Below are 24,266 nucleotides of genomic sequence, written 5' to 3'. Positions count from 1 at the left end.
CCTGCCGACCGTGCTGGAAGTAGCCACCACATTGTGGCATCATCAGGTCCTTGACAACGCATCAAGCATCGCGTCGAGGGGTACCCCCGGCACTGCATCACAGCCCAACCACGTTACACCCGACAGTGGGCGTGTGGATTTGCACAAAAGAGCCAAAACCGCCGTTCGAGATAATTCTCACAGGCCCGCTTAAAGAGTTTCCTTTGACGACAGGCCAATACCTTTGTACGTGCCTGGTCCCTGTGTTGTTCTTCTCCATACCCCCACCCAATCCAGTGACCGCTCGGCGATGCGCTCGGCTGACGCGAAGACCCCCTGCAGACCTATCGTCGAATCACTAGCCGCATAGCCTTACGCTTGTGGTGACTCCCTCATTGCGCGCCCCGCGATATCGCTCTACACCAAACAAACGTCCCCGTCAACCTTGATCCGTCTTGACGTGCGACTCTAACTCAATCTGCTCGGTCTGATTGGTGACTTCAATCTATCGCCACTTTAGATCGATCTCTGAAACAGTGCTGCACGCCGTGTGAATCTATCACATTCTGTCATAATGGAGTACCCCCCACAGTATCAACAGTCTCATGGGCAACATCCCCACGCATCCTCTCACATCCCTGGTCCTTACCAAACCGGCGCGCCCAACGCTGGTCCTCCTGTCGGGTCCATGGCATCGCCTACCAACGCCCAGGCACCTATTCAACCACACTCCGCCCACCAGACCTCTCCCATCGTCCCATCGCAACCGCATTATCAACAAGCTCAGAATGCTTCCGGGGCCGTTCACCAACAGATGAACTTCCCTCAGGGCTACGGTGTCCCTACGGGTATGCCCCAGGGCTATGGCATCTCACCAACGCAGGCCGCCGCCATGGCCACCGCTGCTGCCTCGGGACAGTTCTACCCCATGCATCAGGATTCCATGGCCGGACAGATGGCGCCAGGACCCCGAGGCTCACCGCGCATGGCTAGCATGCAGATGAAACAGGATCGTAATCCCCGGTCTCCCCAGATGGGCGGACAGATGCCCCCAATGGGATCACAAGTCCAGATGCCGCCGAACCCGCAGCTATCACAACGTCGCATGAGCCATGTCGGCAGCCCCAATGCCCCCAACGCACAGGTGATGAGTCACGTTGGCCGACCCTCCATCGCACCCCCGCTACCCCAGGCAGCCGTACAGAACCAGGCCTCCCCGGACATGGTCCCGAATAGCAACCAAGAAGAGTCGCCTTTGTACGTCAACGCCAAGCAATTCCACCGCATCTTGAAGCGCAGAGTAGCACGTCAAAAGCTCGAAGAGCAATTGCGCTTGACGTCCAAGGGTCGCAAGCCTTATCTCCATGAGTCACGACACAACCATGCCATGCGCCGACCCCGTGGGCCCGGTGGCCGTTTCTTGACAGCAGATGAGGTTGCCGCCATGGAGAAGCGCGTGGAGGCTGGCGAACCCGCCACTTTCGAGGATATCAGCAAGGACCTGGCAAAGGCGAATGGCGCCGGACAGAAGCGCAAGTCAAGCGAAGTCCATGACGACGTCTTGAGCTCCAAGAAGACGAAGACGACCGCCAGCGCTGATGGTAGTGAGCAAGACTCTGCTGACGCTTCGGATGAGGATGGTTGAATGGTCAACCTCTCATATCACCAACAAGACGTCCTAACCTAGACGTCTAAGTCCAGTGAAGTGAATACTTTTTCTTTTGTTTTTCATTTGTAGTCACGGCTTTATGGATGGATGTCTCGGACCTTTTCTCTAGCGAGCGATGTGTATGGATCACCTGTTTCTATGCTCTATGCCCCTTGATGTGCTTTTTACCCCTTTCCCTTCTGATCTCACAATTTGCTCCTGATGTCTGTTTATAACCGCTACGCTGGGACGATTATTCTCTTCTCATTCCCCTCTTGTCCGATTGGTTTTTGGTTTTGTTTTTCGTTCGTATTCCCCCTTCGGTGATGGCTCCCCTCAGGCTGGAGGTGCCGTGTACAAGACAAGAATGACTTCAAGCATCCGAATCGATATCAACTATTCACTGTTGACGCGTTACGAGATTGTTGATTGGGTCTGGTCTGTTCTAGTATGGGATGTCAACTATCCACTACTATAGGGCTTCCCTGTATATCAACTACAACCCCTAACAAATGTCCACCAGTCTCAACGGTTCCCGATTGTCATTCCTCTTTTCTATTATCTACTTTCTCATACTCCCATCTCCAGGGTCTACCTTTGACACGTGGATTGTCAAAATACCCCGTTCTTTTATCTATATCTTTTCACTTCTTGGTGTCTCGTGTTGCGGGTTTATTGGGTTTCATTTCCTTTCTCTCCGGCTGGGAAATATTAGAGAGGGCCTCCATCACTGGAAAAACAGATCGGTATCGGTATGGGGAAATCGGGTTTCGAAAGACTGGAACTGGAATTGGACTGGTCTGGATCTGCGACTGATTCGTGCTAAGAATATCATTCTGAATTTGAATATTGATGCTTTCTTTTCTTAGTCTTGATTTTTGGTTTGGTTGGGGTGGATGTTGGGTTGTAGATTTATAAGACTGAGTTCGATGTGGATATAGGTTACTACTGTGCCATATGTTACGTGTCCGAGTATTTACCCTTATCTTAGTCTTCCATGACTGTTTAGTCTCGTTACTACTTGATTATAGAAATTCCGACCTGATTATTGGATACGTTCAGCGAAGACGGGCAATGGAATCCGTTCACGGTCCATGTATATCATGCATTTGGTGTCTAATAAAAAAGCAGAAGGATTCTCCATGCCAAAATCCACATCATCGAAGCGATAACACAAACTCAAAGGTAACACCAGTCGCCAGCAACCGACGCCCATACTGTATCTACATAAACCCAAACTAACCCCTCAAACAGCTTCCCAGTCCATAGCATCAACCATAAATCCCCAACCAGCCTCCTCATCAACCTCCACCCCAGGCCCATCATCCGGCCGAATACATTTATCAACATGATCCTTAGCACGCACATAAGATTCCTCCAAGCCTAGAAAAATATCCGAAAGAATCCCCTCGAAATCAAAACTAGCCAGCGCAACAACCTCCTTCCGCTCCCCCTGCCGCTCCCTCTCCTCAGCCGTCAAATCAGCCGTCTTCCACCGATTCCTTAACTCCTTCGCGCGCTGCAACTGCGAATAAACAACCCCGGCCCCAAGAACCGGAGATAAAGGCGTAGACTGTTCCCGTAATGCTTCCAGGACATTGGCATGATACCGATGGACACTACCACCGCGCCCATTGCCATCAACACTAACGCCCCCACCCCTCCCCGCCGAAACAGAAATATTAAAAACAGCAAGCAAATGCACAATAGCACGCTCAAGAAGCGCATAGTACTCATGGAAATCAATCTTGAACATTATCTCCGCGTGCACGATTTCACCCGGTTCAACGGCATCGGTCAGCGTTGCTAGTCTGTAGCCTTCAGCCAGGAAGGGAAGTTTCCAGCGGAGTCTTGCGACAATTTTCATGAAGCGGGATAACTCTTCTGCTGGTGGTAAGAGGGTTCCTTGTTGATGTGAAGGTGGTTGATATGGTGGTGGTCTGAATGCCGGGCTGGAGCTTCTTGTCCTGTGATTGTGGACATTGTGGATATTGGTGAATGTGTGCCGGGGTTGGTATCTCTCATTTGGCTGGTTTGTGTTTGGGGCCCAGCGGGAATTGAGTAGACTGCCCATTGTTTTTGGGATAAGATCGGATTGGGTGAGTGGTGTTGGCTGTGGTGGTGGTGATGCGAGTGGGTAGGTTTGAGCCAATCAACGGGCTAGGTTGGGTTTTATGGATGTGGAGGGGAGTATACGGAGTAGGGATGCGGCGACTTTGGGGGATTGTCTTGGTTTGTTGCGAGTCGTTTAATGATCATTGTGCACGAGAGTGGATATGTGGATTGTATTTTGTATATGCTCTTGTCGTGTCTCATGCTATAGCTGCTGAAACAAAGAAAGGCGGATGTTGGGGTTATATGACGACGTCGTCAGGGTCTATAAATAGGCAATGCGCTTAAAGCTTGCCATGACGGATAAATGCCCTTGATGGACGGAGGGTTCCTATGGAGGAGAGAGGCGGAAGTTGATGATTATTCCCTATGGAGGAGCAGCAGACTAAATAATCCTACTGTATGGATTAACTAGTTAACTTAGAACAAGCAAACCTTGGAGGCCTGATCGCTGAGGCAATCATGCCATGCCAATTAGCCTCGTTCAATCTGATTATTTCATATTCCTTATTTATATAAACTGGCCATTTTGTGTATCAACAGAAAATGGAGGAAAGGAACGACAAATTTCAGGAAGCAAGTAATTGATCATCCATAGCGTTGACATCAAAATATTTGAAGATATAACCAAGTAAACAACCACGTCCTTATTAGAATTGATATCTCAAATGCATAATTGACGCGTGGGTTACTCTCATCAAGTTGTAATGGTTCGCAACCCACATGATTGCTGTCAACCCTATATCGGCATACTACCTATGTAATCTCCTAGGACATTATCAAAGAGCTTCTTAACCGTACTGAGGTATCCAAGTAGGGAACCGGGTCTGTGACTTTCCCCTTCTGTTTGTCAACGGGAGCGACTCTGCAAACGGTATCCCCATGCTAGGAGAATTGTAGATACGTACCCATCCCTGTTCTACCACAAGTTTCCGCAATCTATAAATCATCTTCACGGTACTTTCTTATTTCGCTCGTAACTCCGCTATCCCCACGATAATCCTCTGACGATTCCGTAGAGAATCGCTCATCCGCTTTCTCACCTTTTTTCTCTCTCCGATTCCAATTTCGTTCAATCCACAACTGGAACATTTGACATTGCTAACGCGCCTTGTTTCCTATCCGGAACCAGCCAATCAGCATCTGCCAGTCATCCCCGTCACGCCTTACCCCATTGGGCAAAGCGCCAAGCTCTCTCCAGCTCTGTTCACCTCCTCGGCTTCTTCTTCTCTCATCAATCGCGTTTCGCAGGCTTCTTGTAGGTGGCCCTCTTCTCTTTCAATTTGGCTTTCTCCCCCAGTCTCTTTTCTATCCCTGCTTTATCCCCTTTCACTTTCTTGCCACCGCTGCGCTTGTTGGCTCCTCTTATATGCATCTTTGACTGCTTGATATGGCTCTTGCGAGCTCCTTCAATTTATCTCTTTTATACCCCATACACCTGCTGCACGATGTCCCCAACGTCACCTTCCCTGGGACCCTCATTCCGGCAGCTGTGTGACCTTCTTTCTTCTATTTCCCGAACACAATGCCTCTGTTATCCTTGAACTTTCTAGCCGCCACCGCTATCTCGTATGAAGTTGCTTGGTCTAACGTTGACGATACCGAATCTTAGCTTATTGCGCGGCTCCTCCCTCCCTCCTTTCGGATCGATCGCTTGAGACTGCTCCGTGCCTGTTAATTCATCCAGAGTCAGTCTTGGACCAATACTTGTGGCCAAGGCGCGTACTTTGGAAGATAACACCGGAAGCTTCGGAACAATGGATTCTTATGATGGTTTTGCTTCCCCCGGCAGAAGCCGCGAGGTTGACTCCTTCTCGGGACGCACCCCTGGGGATTCTTACAGACGTCGTTCTCCAGGTAAGTGACAGGCGTGTTGTTCGGAGACATGTGGAAGTTGACAATCAAGCAGCATCTCAGGATCGTCGACGGCCCCGTCCGCGCTCCCGCTCTCCTGTGATTGATCGCTACGAACCTTCAGACCGTCGTACTCACCGCGAGGACTTCTACAATGGCTCTCGTGAAAGTGCCGCCCGTGAGCGCGAAGACCGCCGACGGCCCCCTTCCCCAATGGCGGCCAACATTGACCGTTATGTTCCTGGACAAGATGGCGGAAAGCGCCCCCTTCCTACCAACCCGATGCCAAACCCTCTCAGCCTTGATTTCCAGGTGGGATTCAATTGGTTTGCCGAATGGTGGAGAGCCGAGCAAAATGTGACCGAGGAGAGGGAGCGTGTTCAAAACGGTGGACGTCGAGTTCGAGGAGAGCGTGAGGCACGCGAGGATCGCGAAAAGGAACGTGCGCAAATCCAGGCGGCTTATGATTCATACAAGGTTGATCTGCAGGTCCGATTGGCCAGGTTGTTTGTTCAACAGCACCGCAATGAAGAATGGTTTAAAGAGCGCTATGTTCCCGAGATTCGTGATGCCCTTCGTGCTCGTCTCTTCCCTCTTCGCCAGGCTGCATATGAGCAGTGGCAGCGGGATATGGAGAACGATGTTTTCAGAGACTTCACACTTGAAGGTCTTTACAAGAATGACAGTGACGGTGCCGGAGGTGTGGTTGAGAAGGAAGAAGGCGAAACAACGGCTCCCACTGAAAACATGGGTGTCCTGGATCTGCTTCCAGTCCGTGGTGGAGAGCTTCGTGACGAAGCGCTCTCTCAGCCTGCCCTTCTTATCAAGACACTTGCGCCGAACGTCAGCCGTACTAAGATCGAGGAGTTCTGCAAGGAGCATCTCGGGGAGGAGGATGGTGGCTTCAAGGGCCTCAGCCTGAGCGATCCAAACCCTTCCAAAAAGTTCCATCGTATGGGATGGATCATGTTACATCCTCTGCCAACACCACAGTCGTGGAGCGAGGAGATGGACGCGAGGAGGAGCGCGAGGATATGGATCAGGATCCAGGTGCCAATGGAACTACAGGCCCCGTTGCTGAGAGAGCTCTTGAGGCCGTAAATGACAAGACGATTCACGATGCTGTTCACGGCGACTTTGTCTGCCATGTCGGTATCCATGTACCCGCGTTGCAACCACGCAAGAAAGCTCTGTGGGATTTGTTCTCTGCACCCGAGCGAGTTGAGCGTGACCTTGAAATGGCCAGACGGTTAGTCACCAAGTTGGACTTTGAAATGGGCAACGTGGATGGGCTCAGCAAGGTCGAGGAATATGTCGAGAACTTGCGTGGCAAGGGCGAGCTCCAGGCTCCTGCTACTGGACCAGTCAGCGTGAAACACTCAGACCCGGAAGAGGTTGAAGAAGGCGAAGAGAAGGAACCTCCTGCCGAGGAAGAGGTTGATGACGAGGACTTGACAGCAAAGAAAAAGACTCTGGACCTGCTTGTCGAATACCTCCGCCGCGTCTACAACTTCTGCTTCTTCTGTGTTTTCGAGAGTGATTCGGTTCATGAGCTTAGCCGCAAGTGCCCCGGAGGACATCTTCGTCGCCCACGTACTGGTCTTTCCAGCCAGGCTAGGGAGGTTGCCCGAGCAAGTGCTCTTGGCCAGCCGTTCCCTGTCAAGAAAAAAGAACCTAGCGAGGAAGGAGAGGACCCCTCTTCTCCCGTTCAGGACAAGCGATCTCAGCGGCACGGTTCTAAGTCGGAACAACAGTTGCAACGTGCCTTCAACTGGGTAAAGACTTTTGAGGACAAGCTGTTGCAGATCCTAGAACCCGAGAACGCTGATCTTGCAAAACTGGGTGGCAAGCCCGTGGAAGATGCGCTTGAAGATGAACTCCTTAAGTATATGAAGCAGGAAGATGACTCCAAGTTCCGTTGCAAGGCACCCGAGTGCACTAAGCTTTTCAAAGCCCAGGAATTCTGGCGCAAGCATATTGAGAAGCGTCACACCGAATGGTTCGAAGGTATCAAAAAAGATGTAAGTATTCACAGCATGCCCATGACATCCTTCATACTAACCTGTTATCAGCTTGCACTTGTAAACGCTTACGTCCTGGACCCATCACGCATTGCCCCATCTCGATCCGACGCCAACAGCAACGGTCATTTCCCCCTTCCTGGCCACGGCCAGGCTGGTACACCCCGTGGCTTCAGCCTCTCTGGCATGCCTTACATGTCCAACAACAGCATGGCCAACTTCCCCGCAGGTGGCATGCCTATGATGGGTGCTGGCTGGAACAGCAATGCAATGGGCCATGACAGCCACGGTCTGCACCAGCCCGGCGTTATGCGCCGTGGCCAACACCGTCACAACCGTCCCGGTCCCTACGACCGTCGCCGATTCAACGGCAACGGCAGATTGAGCCCTCCCCGCGGCATCTCCGGCATGTACGGTGGTCGCCCGGCCATAGTCCCAGCCGGCCACCCCGCCGCTAACATGGTCCCGCCAAATCCATTCCCAGACTCGATGGGCTCGAACGGCGGACCCATGCCACCCCGCGAAGCCGTCCAAGGCCGCAGCTTGAAGAGCTATGAGGATCTTGACGCAGTCGACGCCTCCGGCAGCGGCGAGTTGAACTACTAGATCAATCTTGACATCTACCACTCCCGATCTTATCCATTCTCTTGTTTTGTTTACTCTCCTTTAGTTATCTTTTTCAATCCTTCAACTGGCGATACGGCGCATATGCAGGATGGCTGGAGGGTGATGGCCCCGACTTGCTTATTACTGATTTCCATGGCTTCCTCAATCTGTGAGGTTCGCTTTTACCATTTCTTTTTTGTTGTTTATCACTTCTTCCCCGTCGGGCTTTTCTTGTCTTCTTTATCTTTAGCATGTACAATATCCCTATTTTCAAAATCAGAAATTGAAGATCCAGATATCACAAATTTTTTCCAACACCCGGTACGTGCAGTCATAAAAATAGTGGGTATAATTTATACAAGCCCCATCTAGCAACCTCTTTCCAAGATGCTAACCCAAGCTAAAATTCATTATAATAGTACATGATACCGGATACTCCTAACTTAGGGCATCTGAATAACGACATCCTCCCCAGCATCCCTCCACTGAACCCCCATCCCCCGAATCCTTCGCTCACTAGCAAGAAACAGAAGAAGGTAAATATGCATGGCGACTTCGCCCCATGCATATACCTTGAGTGAAACAGGGACGGAGGCATCTATAGGTTCTGTCATGCCCGAGTTCGGTGGAATTGTCGATCCACCTCCTCTCGCCGGAGGAGATCGTTCTAGGATACACCATACGCCCCAGCCTGCTCGACCATCTTTTGAGATGAAGTCTGTGAGGAAGGTCCAGAATGTGTGGAAGGAGGGGGAGGGCCAGGTTTCTTCTTTTTCTTTTTGCTTTTCCCGTTCTCGTTCTTGTTCTTGTTCTTGTTCTTTTGAGGTTGTGCTTGGGTGTTGGGTTTGGGATGAATCAATGTTGAACTGTATAAACCAATGCCCGCGTTCCAGGGGATCCAGATCCCTTGTTTGATGGGTTGGCTTATAAGTACGCTCTGGCCTGAGACGGTCCGTGAGCATGCATAGGGTTGGTGTTATATGTGTTGTGAAGGGGGCTGTTGATATTGGAGGTTGGGGGGCGTGGATTTCAAGAGGGAGGGTTGTGAGGTTGACGGTGGGAGGATGATGGAGAGGGAGAGTGGTAGTGGAAGGAGTAGCGGTAGTGGTAGTGGTAGAAGTAGTGGTAGTGGATGTGAGAGTCAGGGGTTTTGGAAGTGGCATAACAGAAGTCGGTATAGGAGAGTCATTGCTCTCGTCGCAAGTCGACTCCTCAATCGAACTCGATATAGGGATGGGATTGAGAGCATCTCCTATGGCGACATGTACATGTTGCACAGCGTGGATATCGATATCAGCGGGCGGATCCGTTGCAGAGTGGGAATCCCGACGTGTGATATCAGATTCAGCTGCAGGAGAGACATGGACTTGCGCAACATGGTCCTGTACATCAAGGGTCTGTGTCTGTGTGTGAGTCTGTGGCTGTATGCAACGCCTTTTGGAGAGTGGGTAAGCCTGCAGCGGAGACAATATTTCTGCAAAAGCCGGACCCGAGCCAAATAGTTCATCGGGATCTGGATCTGGAGCGACGATCTCAGGCTGAGAATCTGGAATCACACTGATGAGACTCTCGAGCGAGTCGAGGTCTCGACCAGGGATGTGATGATCGCCCGGGTTTTGTAGATCATTGTCGCGCTCACCCTCAGGGACCGAGTGACGATCTGGGAATATCTCCCATGCGGGTCGGGACGCCTCCCGGAATATTGGGGAGGCCTCGTGTTGGATAGTTGACTTAGGGGACTTAGGGAGGAGATCCAAGGCGGATACTTGATGCGAGTGATGATCCCTGATATCTGCCTCCGTGCCTGAGATTGGGTGGCGCGAGGCACATTGGAAGCTCAGGATAGCGGCCACTTGGGCCCGGTAGCGTGCGTCGTCTCTCACGGAACTGGGGGCCGTGACATGAACGAGAATTTCATCCATTGGACATATGGAGGACTAGAGGCGATCAGTCCCTGTCGGTCTCTGCAAGTTGGCAGAGTATTTGTCAGAGTCCAAATGCTCCGTCTCCCCAGAACCATTGGGAGATGTAGTAGGGTGATTGGAGGAGCCTTTGGACTCATCACAAGGTTGAACTGGGTACTTTTCAGGTACTTCCTCGGCCGCTGTGATCAGACGGTAGAGCGAGGTACCATGTAAGTAACTACCCAGCCCCCAACGCCCTTAAGACTTGCAATTGGGGGTTATCGGTCTGTAAGTAGAATTTAGTCCGTAGTAGGAGGGTACCACTTGTGGAGATAGATCGAAACGCCTTTGCATAATTCGTTTGTACTGTAAAATAAGTGAAGATCCATCTACCTATACGATGTCCCTCCGTACTTATCACATCCACTTCCCACTTCCCTTCTTCACCTCTCTCAGCTCTTCCCCTTCATACTCGATATCCGCTCTATTCTCACTGACACATTCTCCTTGCCTATCCCTTCATCATGGCTGGTGGGGTCTACCCGATGGACCACTCCATACGGTATGGTAAGTGCAATTTTGCATGCCCTGGTGTCTGTTTGGTGAGCCCATCTTTGCTATTCGATCTGCTGGTCAATCTCATCTGCAATCTGCTTTCCGTGTGGTCTCCAAGCCCTTTTCAGTTGGTGTGGCCTGATTTTTCTCGATGAAATGGCCCGAGTTTTTGCGATCGGGGAACGCTTGGTCACAGCGCTCCTCGATCTCAGCGGATCGAGCAGACAGTCGCAATTGCCCCCGATTCCTCGATTATCGCGCTGGCTGGTGACTCTGGCGGAGCTCGGAACCCCGGAGTCAAGCTCAACGGGGTTCCCCGAGTCTCGCCACCGAAGCTATCCAGATTGGATTGTGGCTTTCCCGACCGCTGGCCCGGGCCTTCCAACAGCCACCCAATCCTTTTAATTCCCCTCGATTTGTGACCTTGACACTGACTTTTTTTGCGCCATTGCATCTCCGGCTAGGCCCTTGGCCCCGGAGTGTACGGTGCAGCTGATCGCAGAGGAACCGTCCACCCCATCTTCTAAAGGTTTCGGTACGGAGTTGTTCAAGATGTTCGGAGGAGGAGGAGGACAGCAGCAAGCTCCCAAGAAAACAACCCGAGGTGATTGATCTCCATCTGTCTCGCACAACCGGACCCCGCTCAACCTTTCTAGATGGCCAAATGCCCAAACGCCGTGGACCCAAGCCGGATAGCAAGCCTGCACTGACCAGGCGACAGGAGCTGAACCGCCAGGCTCAGAGGTACATACCCCGGATTTCCATTCCACAGACCAGGACTGATTGCCCTAGGACGCATCGCGAACGAAAGGAGCAATACATGCGGAATTTGGAGACGGAAGTATTGCGGTTGAAGGAGGCATACACCACCGAGATCGCCGAGGCCAATGCGAATGCCCAGCAGCAACGAGAGATCATTCATGCAATTCGGGACGAGAACGAAATCTTGCGAGAGATCTTAGCGGCACATGGAATCCAATACGAAGCCGATCTGGAGCGCCGTCGAGCGGAGCGTCCCCCGATGGTCGGCTACCAATCTAGCCCTGTTGGTGGCAGCAGCACTGCATCCGCATCGCAGACTGCAGGCTTCACTCACTCGGTCAGCAACCACAACACGACGCCTGCCACCACAATATCATCCTCTGGCATGAGCCCGCTTCACAATACCGCCGATCACTCCCACTCCGAGGTGTCGCCTCCAATCGGGTATGCGCCTCAACAGCAAGTATATCAGACCAGCTCAGGCGCGCAACCCATGGGCATGGATCGGTCGTCATGCGCACCAGTCGATTCCGTGCAGCCCATGCCTCGTATAAGCGGTGTCTTTGAAAGTGACCCGCAACTACAGGTTGACTTTATCCTAACGTAAGTCCTCCAGCCCAGCCTGACAAACAAAGAAACTAACCACCCCACAGCCTGGAAGGCCCCTGCCGCGAACACACGGACTACCTCTGCCGCCGTTCAGTCACGGAAGCCGATGACGAGGATATGCCGTTCTCAGGCCATGCTCTGATGGCAACATGCCCACCACCGAGCTACATCGCCAAAACAACGCACGAACAACCATACCCCCACAAAGCCCCCGACCTCCCGCATGCAAACCTAAGCACTCTCCTCAACCTCAGTCGCCAGCTCGTCACCGATGGCCAAATTACACCCATTATGGCCCTGCAGTGCCTCAAGAACCACGAGTTGTACACTACCCTCCGCCGCGAAGACGTCAAGATCATCATAGATACCCTCAACACTAAAGTCCGCTGCTACGGCTTCGGCGCAGTTGTCGAGGATTTTGAGTTGATTGATTGTCTGAGCAGTGTTCTCGGCACCAAGGTCGATCTCGGCATGTCTGGCACAGCCGATGAGTCGATGTATGGCTAAGCAATTGGTGATTCAAGCAACGAAAAACGATTATGATATTATGCCTGAAAATTGTGGTTTCCTTTTCTTATGGAGTGTTTTGGAGCTTTGTTTGCGGTTTGGTCTGGCTTCGACGTTGACTTGACTTGACTTCACTTTGGCTGTTTATTGTGAACTGTCTGAATTACGTATCTTCTCTACTTTATATTTTCTCTGCCACTTTTCCTGTCATGCCTCTTTCCATCTCCTTCTCTTCGACACTCACTCGTTGAGCGGGTTGTATATAAAGTGAACGTTGCCCCTAGGCGATTGTGTACCTCGACCCTCGAGAGTGTCTACCCTTATTTTTGCTTTCCTTCTTCTGTGTTTCCCCCTCATCTGATCTGTCCCGTCAATTGGTCACCCTGGTGGCTACCAATAATACTATCGTATTACTTTGATATCTTCAACACTAAACATTTCGCCTCTTACATACAATGACAGAATAGCTAGGTACATATGTAACCCTAACCTCACCTAAGTACATTAAGTACATTAAGCCACCAACACAATAATCTTCTCTCTGCCCCTTGGCGTCCATGGCCGCATCAACCCCGGTAACATGCATAATCAGAGGAACAAGCCATAAAACATAAACGATCCGAGGAAATTGGATGCAGGGGTCAACTTGTACGGAGTACAGAGGTAGCTCAATTGTGGAACCTGGTTTAACAAGGTGCAATTGCACTGCATGTTGTAATGTTAAATTGGCTTTTGGCTTCTTCGCCATGTACAAATTCTGTCTGCGTGGAACAAGAGGAAAGATTGAGTGTGTAAATATAGTGAAGAAGTAGTGTGTTCATAAAATATTATTGGCCAGACAATACTCTACACCTCAAATCACGCGCAATTCCTAATACCTAGGCGGCCCTCTCCAACACCCTCCACGAGTATGCTGCAAGTATTATTTTATCCTGCCCACTCACGAAATATGTCGCACCTGGACAAGTCCGTGGCATGTCCAGTTTTCTGCCATGGAGGTGAAATTTACGGATCAAATGGGAGAATTATGCAAGAATAAAGCACAGCCTGTGAGCTGTGGAGCTGTATCGTCTTCTTTGTCACTACGAGGTAGTGTGCTGCAATACATAACAAATGGACTCTATATGATTGTCATTCTCTTCTGCGAAAGTAGCCTCCTGTCCGAGCAGACACAGGTAGCTCGGGTGGCCTGTTTTTACCTTCGCCACTCGATCTCCACAAGAGCTGTGCCTGTTCACACCACCGAAAGTGGTCCAGGAAGCAGTCTTGCGCATACACTTTGTCTCGAGTCTCGTATCCCCATTTCGTACCCCTGGTGCCGATAATATCTTTTTCAAGAGCAAGCTGACACCCGGCACATGAGATTCCGTGTTCAACTCTGCCAGTTAGTTTATCGTAATAAGGAAGTGCACATGACCCCATAAAGTTGAATTTTTGATTTCGGTCAAAGCTCGATATTTGGGCTTGCGCAAGTGCATGCGGTTGCCGTCTGCAAGCCAAAGTAGCCTGATGAAGACAAACGATCGTAATGCGGGAATTTTGTACAGATTCATTCATCGAGTATATTCCAGGCAAGGACTTGAATGACCTCAGTTGGTCTAATTCAACTTTAGTCATCTGTAATCGCTTTCGGACTGAGGCGAGAGTCCGCACTTGGGTCTCCGGAGACCCCTGGAGGCATTTAAAACAGCATCGTTTCCAAGTTAGGAGGAATATAAATCCGCCGAATTCGCCGCAAAAAGTGCATGCCTTGATACATAATGCGTTGTAAAAGTCGAGCAGAGAAATATCGATGGCAAGTCGTGTTCGTAACAAGGCGCAGAAAAGGTTCAGTCCATACGAGACTACCCTCTGATACAGGTTGAGAGTCTACAATCAGTCTTGATCTAAGATTTATTTGTCGAAATTTGAACAGAGAATGCATATCCAGACGATACAAGGTGTCAAACAAGAGCTCGAGGGGTAGCCGGTCGAGGGAGCCGAGTCCAACATTCGAAGTCCGCTGGAAGGGTGTTGCTATTGACGGACGAATATCGACGTGTTCACGAGGCGAGTACCAGATCATGGAGAGACAGTAGTCTTGGCGATGGTAGGCGGTGGTTCGAACAATGGCGTCAGTTTGTTCTTCGTCGAAACGGTATTCGGTGGCAGAGAGATATCCGCGGGGCATTAGAGTAGCCATTCTCGATGTTTGACGGTACGCTTTAGTGAAAGGCGTAGATCCCTGGTCAGATCTTTGCTTCCCCTGGCAGAAGGCGCGGAAAAATTGCCAGAGTACTGATCCTCAGCACCACGTAGAGTTGTCTGCCCATCGCTAGGGTTAGCAAATTTAGTCAACTAGGTTGAGCGCCAACATCAGGACCGGAGGATGAACTAACAGCGCTGGGCGGTGGTGCAGGGCGGTGGGCGGTCAAGCGGCGGCTCGCCGCCCAAAGTTACGGGTGGAAAGGCGGCCGTTTCTGGCCTCCAATGCGGTCAATTTCGGCGTCAATTTCACAGGTCCTCAAATTCTATGTGTAACTATGATTGATACCTAGCTTTTGGTAGATATGGATATGTACATGTATCGGGGATTTTAATGGTCTTGTTGACGTAGTATGGAATGATAGTAATGAACTTCTCATTCTATTCAACATATATGAAATATTTAGTATAGTGAAGCAGGCAATATAAATCAAATTTTAGGTAGAGTACGTATGCACATTCAACAACATAAAGTCATCCAAAAGTTTACTCATCATCAGACTTCTCATCAGACTGCTCAACCTCAACCTCAGCCTCATCATCCTCCTCAAAGGTAGTGGGAGGGACACTGTAAAGACGGAGCACCGACTTGTTAGGGTCCTTGATCAGAACGTACTTCTTAACCTTATCAGCAGGCTCATCAGAGTCAAGCGTGCGAATACGGTCAACAATAGTACGGACAATACCCCAACCGTTACCGAGGTTCAAGTTCATCTGAGTAGCGAACTCCTTAGGCTTGTAGCCGACAACACCCAGGACGACATGGGAAGCTGCGGAGCGGGGGTTAACACGGGAAACGAAACCCAGCTTCATGCCGTCGGCCTTGGCCAGGATAGCCTGGGTAGTCCAGCGGGCGAGCTTGGAGGAGTTGTTCTTCATTTCGGTGGCGAGGACGGCACCGCGCTGCGAGACCAGCTTGCTGCGCCAGTCCAGGGCACCTCCGGAGCCCTGGGCCTTGGGGTCGAACTCGTTCAGGGCCTTGATAGTCAGCTGCTGGTCCTCTGAACCGGTGGGGCCGCCCTTCATGACGGCGTCGACCTCGGTACGGACGACCATGGAGACGGGCTCTTCGTCGCGCTCCAGGGAGATGTCGAAGCGGCGGTACTTGTAGCCCTTTGAGGCAAGGGGCTCGGTTTCCTCGGCCTCGTCGTAGAAGGGGTTGGGCTTGGCGAAGGAGACCTTCTGCTGCTCGGACTCAATAAGGGTCTGCAGGGCGAAGTTGTGGTTGATGATGGTTGCTTCCATGGCCAGGGCGCTGGGGGTGTTGATCTGCTCCTGCTTGCCGGCGGCCTCGGCGACCTCGAGAGGGGCGTCGACGGCGTTTTCGTTGACGCTGACGAGGTCGAAGGAGGCACCGTCGCGCTTGTCGAAGTAGATCTTGTCGCCCTGGTGGACGATGACGATGTCCCAGGAGTAGACGCTGCGGGTGGCGCACATCAGCATGGAGAGGATATCGGAGGTAGCGAAGACGGTAGCGGCGTTCTTCTCGGCCAGCTCGTTGATGACGGGGTCCTGGGAGGTGGTGACGTTGTAGGCGGCACGGTCGAGGGCCTGGATTCTGCGCTCTGCGTTCTTAACAGGGGCTCTGTCGTAGGACTTGTCGTAGTAGTGGAGGAAACCGTAAGAGTCGAGGTCCTCACCCTCGGGGGCATCGAGGTTCAGCTTGGACAGACGGCTGAAGTCGACCTCCTCGAGCATGGTCCAATCGGGACGAATGTTGACGGAGGGCTCACGGATGCGCTGGGGCTTGTCGTAGTCTCTCCAGCCGAAACGACGGCCACCACGGCCACCACGGCCGCCGCGGTTGTCGTAGTAGCCACCCTGCTGGCCACGACCAGCGGCACCGACACGCTGGAAGCCACCGCGTCCACCGCGCTGGTTCATAGCACCACGCTGGCCACCACGGCCACGGAAAACAGTGCCACCGCCACGACCGAAAGTGCGTTTCTGGGTGCGGGTGTTGTCAACGACGGAGAAGGAGGACTCGTCCTCGGCGGTAGCAACGCTGAACAGGTTGGTGGCACCGGCGCCGTAGGCCTGCTGGTCTATTCAACAAGTTAGCTGATGTTCAACAATGGCAGAGGGGCAGAAAAAAAAGCCGTCAAAGGACATACCTCTGAAACCGCGGTTGTATTGAGGACGCTGGTTCTGGCGCTCCTTGGATTCAGCAGTCCAGTCAGCCATACGGCCGAGCTTGTCGCCCTTGGAGAAAGGAGCGTAAGGCACGCCCGAGAGCATGTTGTCGGCAGAGGTGGAGGGGCCCCAGCAGTCCTCCGCAGGGAGGGCGGCCACCAAGTCGGCGATAGAAATAGGAGCCATTTTGATTATGATAGAGTATTATGCGCTGGGCAAATACTCAAAAAATCAAAAAGGAAGAGAGGTTGGTTGGTCGAACTGTCAATGTGGAGATTAATTGAGGGAAGTTTTTTGTGTCGCGAGGCTGTGGCGGTGTGTACAAGAGCGCCACACCTGGGTAGCACCGCCACATCTGTCCATATTGACGGCCATATTTTTTGGCTTCGTCTTCATTTTGCTGGCGAGCAGGCCATTCTCTTTATGCCCCTGTTCACTCAGAGATGGCCATGAGATACTGTATTCCCGACCCATGAGTGATATTTTACCAAAAATGTCTGGACTTGCAACTGCCCATGACCTTATCTTCTCACCGACCACATTCCTCGGTGCATGAGGTTGATGACTATTGTCAATTATTGATCCCAAGCCTCAACCAAGACATGATCGACTCAAAATGCAGACGGAAGGAAGACAAGCGATATCTACAATCTGTTCACGTAACTGTTTCAGCAGGCGCTTATCTCCATGACGACAACGAAGTGAAGCCAAGATGAGGCCAAGAATATGGAGCCTCGCTTATGCAGTCATCGACATTGACTATGGCAGATCGAATGTTACCAAGCCTGTGGAACTTCCAATGCTCTGGTCAGTGTTCAATCAACGACTTCAGGCTTATCTCCGGGTCCTTTTCGCTCCTTTCGGTTCCAACCGCATCACGCGCCATGACAAATTATGCACACAACAGGGATCGTTAGCAGTTCATATTTGCTTCGCCTATCATCAATTGACTTTGCTTTTAATAGGGCGAACAATGCACTGTTCCTGTACCTTACGTCGGATCGACATAGTGACTTTGACCCGACGCAGATCATCTCGATATTTGGATCCACTGATAGGGGCTCCCGGAGAACTGATGGAGAGAAAGAACCGGAGACCCACTGGCTATTTCGCATCTACATGACCTTGGAACCAGTGATATCGGCAGTTTCATGGCAATTGAGCAGCCAAAAATGATCGACAGCCAAGACACTCGCGTAGAGTTCACGGAATTTTATACATTGTCAACTCAATCTATGGAACCGCTCTACGCTTCCGGTACCTACTGTTCCTGCATTTTTGCGCCTCGGCTCGTGGTCGCAGCCTCTTAGGTTGCCTCAATGGGCACCATCTGCTATCTAGAGTTTTGTAGATCCTTTAGGCCGATGACACGGAGAGTCCATTGTCTACAGCTCACATCCGGATATTGTAAGTATCTGTGCTCGGTGATGACAATACCCAATTTTGCGAAATAGGAGAAGCTCGGAAGCCATTGATGCCCTAGGTATACCACTGCAAAATCTATATAAAGATCAAGATATTCCATAGCTTTGGACATCACTCACAACTACAGCTTTCTATCCTTTACAGAGAACATCCTTTCTCTTCACCCAACCACGAACCAACCAATCCATCAAAATGAGATTCTCCGTCCTCTCCGTCCTCTCCCTCGTCGGTGCTGGCATGGTTTCCGCTATGCCCCAGGATGGTGGCTTGATGCAGCGCGACTCCAAGTGTATCAAGCCTATCCTCTGCTGCGGTACCCTGACCACCCCTCTCGACACCACCGTCGATCCCATCCTTGAGGAGCTTGGTGTTAATGCCGCCGAGATCGTTGGATCCATTGGTCTTGCCTGTATGTCTACCTTGATACATCGTTCGGCTCTCAATCAATCTAACCCATGACAGGCCACGCCTACGAGGCTGGCAAGTGTGACAATGCGCCCCAGTGCTGCTCTGAGGCCAACCTCCTGGTACGTGATGACTATAGTTTGAAGAAAACCTTTTGGGGAAGCAGTATTAACATATTCATAGGGTGGCACTGTCGCTCTCGGATGCGCTGATCTCGAGTAATCAATCTAGTCAAGAACTGGATTATCGGAACGAACACTTGACAGCTTAGCTGGCGGAGGTGTATATTATTTTTTCCTGGCGACAGCCCATTTCTTCTTATATTTATCTAATTGAAATATAATACTGCGCAATTACCTATCAGATATTGCTGTATGCGTGCTAGTCATTTATATTATATCAAGTCTAATTGTACTGGTCCCCAATGGTCTTTATACGTATTTAGTATATACGCACGCAGCCACAAGTATCAAGGCTTGTCAACCTCCTGATCTATGATTGGCCCCTTCATGCACTAGCCCAACACAATGCTACCCCACGTCGTCTTGTCGCTTGTCATCATATTATCAAGTAATCTCCTTGACTTCGTGTTGACCGGATATATTTCAAATGCAGGCCTCAGACCTATTGATCATGACGACCATCGATCGTCTCTTTCAGAACCTTCCCACTGAGCTACTGGAAATCATATTCAACAATCTTCGACGACTTCCAGGTTCTCTTCGAAGGCTTGCGCAGCACATCATCATTCCAATTTTATATTCGTCAATGTGTTTGCAGAAACGGTACAACGTAGCTCTGCACTATCTTCCCTTGTGGGGGAGCTACAGGTCCATTACCGCCATGAACCCATCGACAAAGTCCATGAATCACTCCTTGATGCTCTGTTTGAACTAAAGAACCTGGAAACGTTGAGTCTGCGAAGCGTACCTTTAGATTGCGTCCTAGAGGAGCAAACAATCGGCTCTTGGGCATGTTCGTCCCGAGAAACGAACTTGTTGAAATAAGACCAGGATCTGCAATTGCTGGACGCAGGTTACGCTCCTGTAAGTCTTCATGTAGTTTCTGATACGTGTGAGTGAATTCATTAACCTAGCTTAGTATATCTGGGAGCAGCATTCAAGGCCAACAACAGAGACTGGTGGATATTGGGTGCAAACGAAATTGTATTCTTTATGGAAAATCTCGAGAAACTTTGTATCCAAGGAGCAAAAATTGACCGCTTACACCCGAGACCATTTGCGTCAAGAGTACCCTTGAAAGAAAAGCCAAGCCTGAAAGAGCTGACCCTACTCAACTGCGACGTTTCATCAAATACCCTCAGAGAGATTCTCACATTGGTTGATCGCCTCAGAAATTTTCAAGGGCAAGGATTGGAATTTCATTTTTCCTCCTGGGTTTGATCCACGTTGATGTACAGAAGCTTACATACGAGCTTTGGCAACATGCATTTCGAATACGTTAGAGTATCTCGACCTCGATATTTGCGAAAGGAAACCTTACTCCGATTTCACCAATCTGGAGCATCTGAAACATCTAACAACCTCCGCAAGTATATTCCATCCAAAGGAATTGGACACGGACATCAACAGCTCTGGGGGGCTACTTCCTGCAAGTTTGGACACCCTTTTCTTGAAAGAAACGACAAAGAATGCCGACGGATAGATGAGTTATTGGATTGCTGAAGAAAGGACAGCTCCCAAATTGCGTACTATCGAATATGCGACGTTTGACGATTCTGACGCGTTTGATAACTGGGAGAGTATGAAGGACGATGACTGGAGCCATGATATTGAACAATTGTGGGAGTATGGTATTGAGCTCTCCGTTGATCGCTGTTATGATCCATCGACAATGCCTGAGAATGAGGACTGGCCATGCGACTGCTGGACATATCACCACAAAGCGAAAAGCTTGGTATTTTTGTGAGTTAGAAAATGGAGCAAAGAATGTTTGTCTTTATCGTAACCATTTTTATTAAATGATGGCGTTGGTTCTTTTGAATTGATTCGTATATATAGACGGTACAGGCAACAGCGTTCCGTGAGAATTGGCCCGTATCGCCCCACCTCCCCAGTAACTCCATATAACACTTCCTTCTCTCCAAAAGAAGCTTGAATTTTGTCCTACCTACACTTGCCCTTGCAGCCGCCGTGGAGCACAAGAATAATAAAAAAATCATTCACCTTCACTATCGCGAGAAAAATAGTATTCAAAAAAGCCACAGCCATGGACGAATCACACGCCAGTAGCAGTTTCCTCAGCGGCGACGGAAATAGCCTCATGCGCTGCAGCCTACAAAGCTGCACTATCAGAAATTCATCGGTGAAGCGATGTGTTCTGAATGACTGCATCTTATCAAACGTGGAATACGCGTCCCGCTCTACGGCCAAAAACTCCAATTTCCAAGATGTCGCGCTCATAAAGCGCAGCGAGATCACAGATAGTGTCCTGCAAGGCCGAAGTTCGGTAAAACGATCGACCCTGAAAAAGGCAGTCATCATGGATAAAAGTGAGCTGAAGCGCGGTACCATTACTGGGACAACAATTTCGAAGAGCCAGATTGAGAGGGCTAGCTTGACCGACTGTGATGTGGCCGAATGTGTTGTTTCTCGGTCCGATTTCAGAGGAATGATTCTCAAATACGGTGTTTGGAAGAAGGGCATACTTGTTGGCAAGATCGGGGATCGTGAACCGGTCGCTATCAAGATGGACGATTCAGGGACGGGAGTAAGTGGGCCAATCTGGAATATGAAGATAGTAGATAGTATTGACTGACCTGTCTCTCTAGATATCTGTTCATGCCGCCATTGCTACGCCTGTGGTTCCTCAGTTGAAATCCAAGACTACCCATGGATTAGATGAGCACCCTCCTGTCTACAATGTCGATTCCGATGTCAGTTTGGACAGCGACGATGACTCTGACAATGATGACGATTCACCGCCACCTTATAAGGCATAGTAGAGCAATATTGAAGGTTATTATTTGCAGAGCTTGACATGTGTCTTCATTCTCTCTCTCTGTGTAGTATTCAAACTGTAATGATATGTGACTCAAACTGGACCATGTAAGATGTGTGCTGGGATAATCGATGTATGTAGTGATTCATGAAGTGGTGTTTCCAGCGACGACATATTGCTTCTCCTTTTTGAGCTTGCTCAGTGTGTCATTGCTCAGATTGAGTGTGTCGGAAATGATCTGCTTCGGTGTAGAGGCAATCCATTGACCAAGGGCCATATCTAAACATTGTCAGTACCAGTCCCCATAAACCGGATAAGAACACATACCAGTGAACTGGGGGCTTGAAGCACTTCCACGAAAACCAAATCTTCATCTCCAGTGTTTTCAATATAGTGACTGTTAGATTTGGGGAAGTATCCGACATCTCCGGCTCTATAATCAAAGGTGGTTGCAGCATTCGGAGCCGTGAAGAGAGTAGCTCGGCCTTGACCAGATATGAAGAACGTCCACTCATCACTGGTGGGATGCCAATGAATCTCACGCATGCCACCAGAGTGAACAGTGACGATAGCAGCGGAGAAGTTGCTAGCAATAGGGAAATTGATCGGGTCGACAATCTTCACAGACCCTCCGGCAACATTATGAGCTTCTTGCTCTGAGAAGTGATAAGAGTAGCTCTGAGTGCGAGGCACAAGTCCAGCAGATGTTGTCACGTTTTGCTCTTCAATGTCTGCCGGTGCTGGTGTTCCCTTGAAAATATAGAGTTCATCATCGGGTATATTATCGAATGCCGACGTGGTCAGTCCAAAATTTTTGGCAAGCACCTCTTTCTGCACGCGAAATTAGTATTTAGGATCTTGATGATAGAAACGTGCAGATATTACCGGAGTGTGAAGGAAGACTTCAGTGGCAAGGAAGGTGTTATCCTCACTAAAGTCTCCGTCATCGAAAACGAGAAGGAACTCCACTCCGTCATCGAGCGCTTGAATGGAGTGCGGAATACCACTAACGATAAAATATCAACACAATGGATACAGAATCTATTGGAATACTCACGGAGGGAAGAACCAGACATCGCCAGCGTTCAAGTCATCAAGAAATGTCTCTCCGTTCTCATTGATAGCCTGACATGGTTAATTAATGCCCAAGTAGCAGTCCGACTGAAGACTGATCCAATACCTGAATTCTGCATGAACCATTCAATACTAAGGACCATTCGGATGCCACATGCCAGTGAAGCTCACGATAGGCAGCAGGCTCAAGCCTCATATCGACTCCTGCCATCATTTTGGCGTCCGGCATGACGACGGTATTTTCTTGGCGAGCCCAACCTGCACTCTCGATTCCTAGCCTTGAGAGATATTAGTGTAGGTATAATTATACCAGAAAGGGTAATCACCTGTTATGACTCAGTCCTATCGCGTAGTTAGCACCTTATGGATATGCTAATCGCAGGAGATATACTTACCCATGGGCCATTGAGCATTGATTGTCTGTCCATGATCGGTCCCAGGAGGTGCCAGCTTATCACTGTTAATCCGGTCATAATTATAATTCCCTATAAATTGTATCAGCATTGATATACAGACTCAAAATCAAATAGTTCCACGCAAACGTACTCGGGCCCGGGTCATCTCCACCACTCGAACCACGGATTGGTTGGGGGTTGTCGGCTTTCTCAAAATCCAGATATGATCCAATTTTTGGGTCTTCCTTCTGTGCGGGAAGTAGCGTGTATTTGATGTCAGGTGCTGATTTGCTAGCAGAGGGTTCCGATGGTGAATATCCAACAAGCGATTCGCTTCCTCGAAGGCCGGGGTTGGAATTGCTATTCCTTCGGGCTGGAGCAGCCTGTACTAGGGACAGCACATGTAAGAGTGTGGCAAAAAGAGTGATCTTCATTTTCATGGCCCCAATAGGTTGAGATGCAACACAGACACTGAGAAGAGGGGCGAATCCAAATATCTTCGATCTACAGCAGCGTACCATGGGCCTTTTATGTCTGTCGCTAACTGCAGGCTACCAGTAAGAGGAAGCTCATATGTTCTCGTGCTGTATCATTAGTTCCTTCTCATCCGACAGGTCTTCTCCAACGTTCTCACAGTGGATCTGTTGCTTCCCCTCATGGCGACCCCGAACGAGGTAAGGTAGCGGGACATCGCCATTCAAACACAGACGCTGACTGGCTGCAGGATAGGCAGGGAACATGATCCCGAGAGGGGAGAAGGGATAAACACGGAGAAATTATGACGGGGCTAGACAGTTTCTCTGTCCTGTCACCCCTCACCGAAAGCGATATAGTACCGTCGTCTGCCGCGTCAAACAGCAATACCACCTGGGTAGTGTGGATCGCTTCAGTCAGAGATTAATAGACTGTAGATTGTGTGGGCTGCATGTGTTGGGCCCCACAATTAACTAAAGTGAGGCGTGGAATATAGCTTGGAGCTGAAGAATGCTAGGCTTCCACGTTAGTATTGTCCTTCAGAAACACAGGAGTCCACTTCATGGGGAAGACCATCCAAGTAAACACGGCTCAAGCT

The 24,266-nt window shown here is 50.1% G+C and overlaps 9 protein-coding genes across 9 annotated transcripts; 5 read left to right on the top strand and 4 right to left on the bottom strand.

Moving 5' to 3' along the window:
- Positions 1-553: 553 nt before the first annotated feature.
- hapB (CCAAT-binding transcription factor subunit HAPB) lies at positions 554-1,624 on the top strand (the record flags this gene model as incomplete). The annotated part of the gene is made up of 1 exon (XM_058513893.1): positions 554-1,624. The coding sequence occupies one exon, from the start codon at positions 554-556 to the stop codon at positions 1,622-1,624; it is 1,071 nt and encodes a 356-aa protein (XP_058375222.1).
- Positions 1,625-2,873: 1,249 nt separating this feature from the next.
- On the bottom strand, positions 2,874-3,701 carry N7446_005144 (uncharacterized protein; the record flags this gene model as incomplete). Its single annotated transcript, XM_058513892.1, has 1 exon — positions 2,874-3,701. The coding sequence occupies one exon, from the start codon at positions 3,699-3,701 to the stop codon at positions 2,874-2,876; it is 828 nt and encodes a 275-aa protein (XP_058375221.1).
- Positions 3,702-5,496: 1,795 nt separating this feature from the next.
- On the top strand, positions 5,497-8,220 carry N7446_005143 (putative arsenite resistance protein Ars2; the record flags this gene model as incomplete). Its single annotated transcript, XM_058513891.1, has 4 exons — positions 5,497-5,596; positions 5,649-6,545; positions 6,587-7,614; positions 7,666-8,220. 4 exons carry the CDS (start codon positions 5,497-5,499, stop codon positions 8,218-8,220), a joined length of 2,580 nt encoding a protein of 859 aa, XP_058375220.1.
- Positions 8,221-8,663: 443 nt separating this feature from the next.
- On the bottom strand, positions 8,664-10,142 carry N7446_005142 (uncharacterized protein; the record flags this gene model as incomplete). The annotated part of the gene is made up of 1 exon (XM_058513890.1): positions 8,664-10,142. The coding sequence occupies one exon, from the start codon at positions 10,140-10,142 to the stop codon at positions 8,664-8,666; it is 1,479 nt and encodes a 492-aa protein (XP_058375219.1).
- A 506-nt stretch (positions 10,143-10,648) lies between these two features.
- flbB lies at positions 10,649-12,557 on the top strand (the record flags this gene model as incomplete). The annotated part of the gene is made up of 5 exons (XM_058513889.1): positions 10,649-10,691; positions 11,182-11,283; positions 11,336-11,423; positions 11,472-12,044; positions 12,095-12,557. 5 exons carry the CDS (start codon positions 10,649-10,651, stop codon positions 12,555-12,557), a joined length of 1,269 nt encoding a protein of 422 aa, XP_058375218.1.
- Positions 12,558-15,287: 2,730 nt separating this feature from the next.
- N7446_005140 (eukaryotic translation initiation factor 3 subunit D) lies at positions 15,288-17,120 on the bottom strand (the record flags this gene model as incomplete). Its single annotated transcript, XM_058513888.1, has 2 exons — positions 15,288-16,846; positions 16,916-17,120. 2 exons carry the CDS (start codon positions 17,118-17,120, stop codon positions 15,288-15,290), a joined length of 1,764 nt encoding a protein of 587 aa, XP_058375217.1.
- A 1,431-nt stretch (positions 17,121-18,551) lies between these two features.
- On the top strand, positions 18,552-18,986 carry N7446_005139 (hydrophobin family protein; the record flags this gene model as incomplete). The annotated part of the gene is made up of 3 exons (XM_058513887.1): positions 18,552-18,768; positions 18,822-18,886; positions 18,948-18,986. The coding sequence occupies 3 exons, from the start codon at positions 18,552-18,554 to the stop codon at positions 18,984-18,986; spliced, it is 321 nt and encodes a 106-aa protein (XP_058375216.1).
- Positions 18,987-20,993: 2,007 nt separating this feature from the next.
- Positions 20,994-21,726, top strand: N7446_005138 (uncharacterized protein; the record flags this gene model as incomplete). Its single annotated transcript, XM_058513886.1, has 2 exons — positions 20,994-21,494; positions 21,556-21,726. The coding sequence occupies 2 exons, from the start codon at positions 20,994-20,996 to the stop codon at positions 21,724-21,726; spliced, it is 672 nt and encodes a 223-aa protein (XP_058375215.1).
- A 52-nt stretch (positions 21,727-21,778) lies between these two features.
- N7446_005137 (putative oxalate decarboxylase) lies at positions 21,779-23,628 on the bottom strand (the record flags this gene model as incomplete). The annotated part of the gene is given in 7 exon segments (XM_058513885.1): positions 21,779-22,004; positions 22,022-22,556; positions 22,611-22,731; positions 22,783-22,850; positions 22,906-23,072; positions 23,195-23,284; positions 23,346-23,628. The coding sequence occupies 7 exon segments, from the start codon at positions 23,626-23,628 to the stop codon at positions 21,871-21,873; spliced, it is 1,398 nt and encodes a 465-aa protein (XP_058375214.1). The 3' UTR covers positions 21,779-21,870.
- Positions 23,629-24,266: the final 638 nt, after the last annotated feature.

The sequence above is a fragment of the Penicillium canescens genome (genome assembly GCF_028828765.1).
Source record: "Penicillium canescens strain IBT 15451 chromosome Unknown utg000003l_segment0_segment0, whole genome shotgun sequence".
NCBI lineage: Eukaryota > Fungi > Ascomycota > Eurotiomycetes > Eurotiales > Aspergillaceae > Penicillium > Penicillium canescens.
This window is presented reverse-complemented; position numbering and strand designations above follow the sequence as displayed.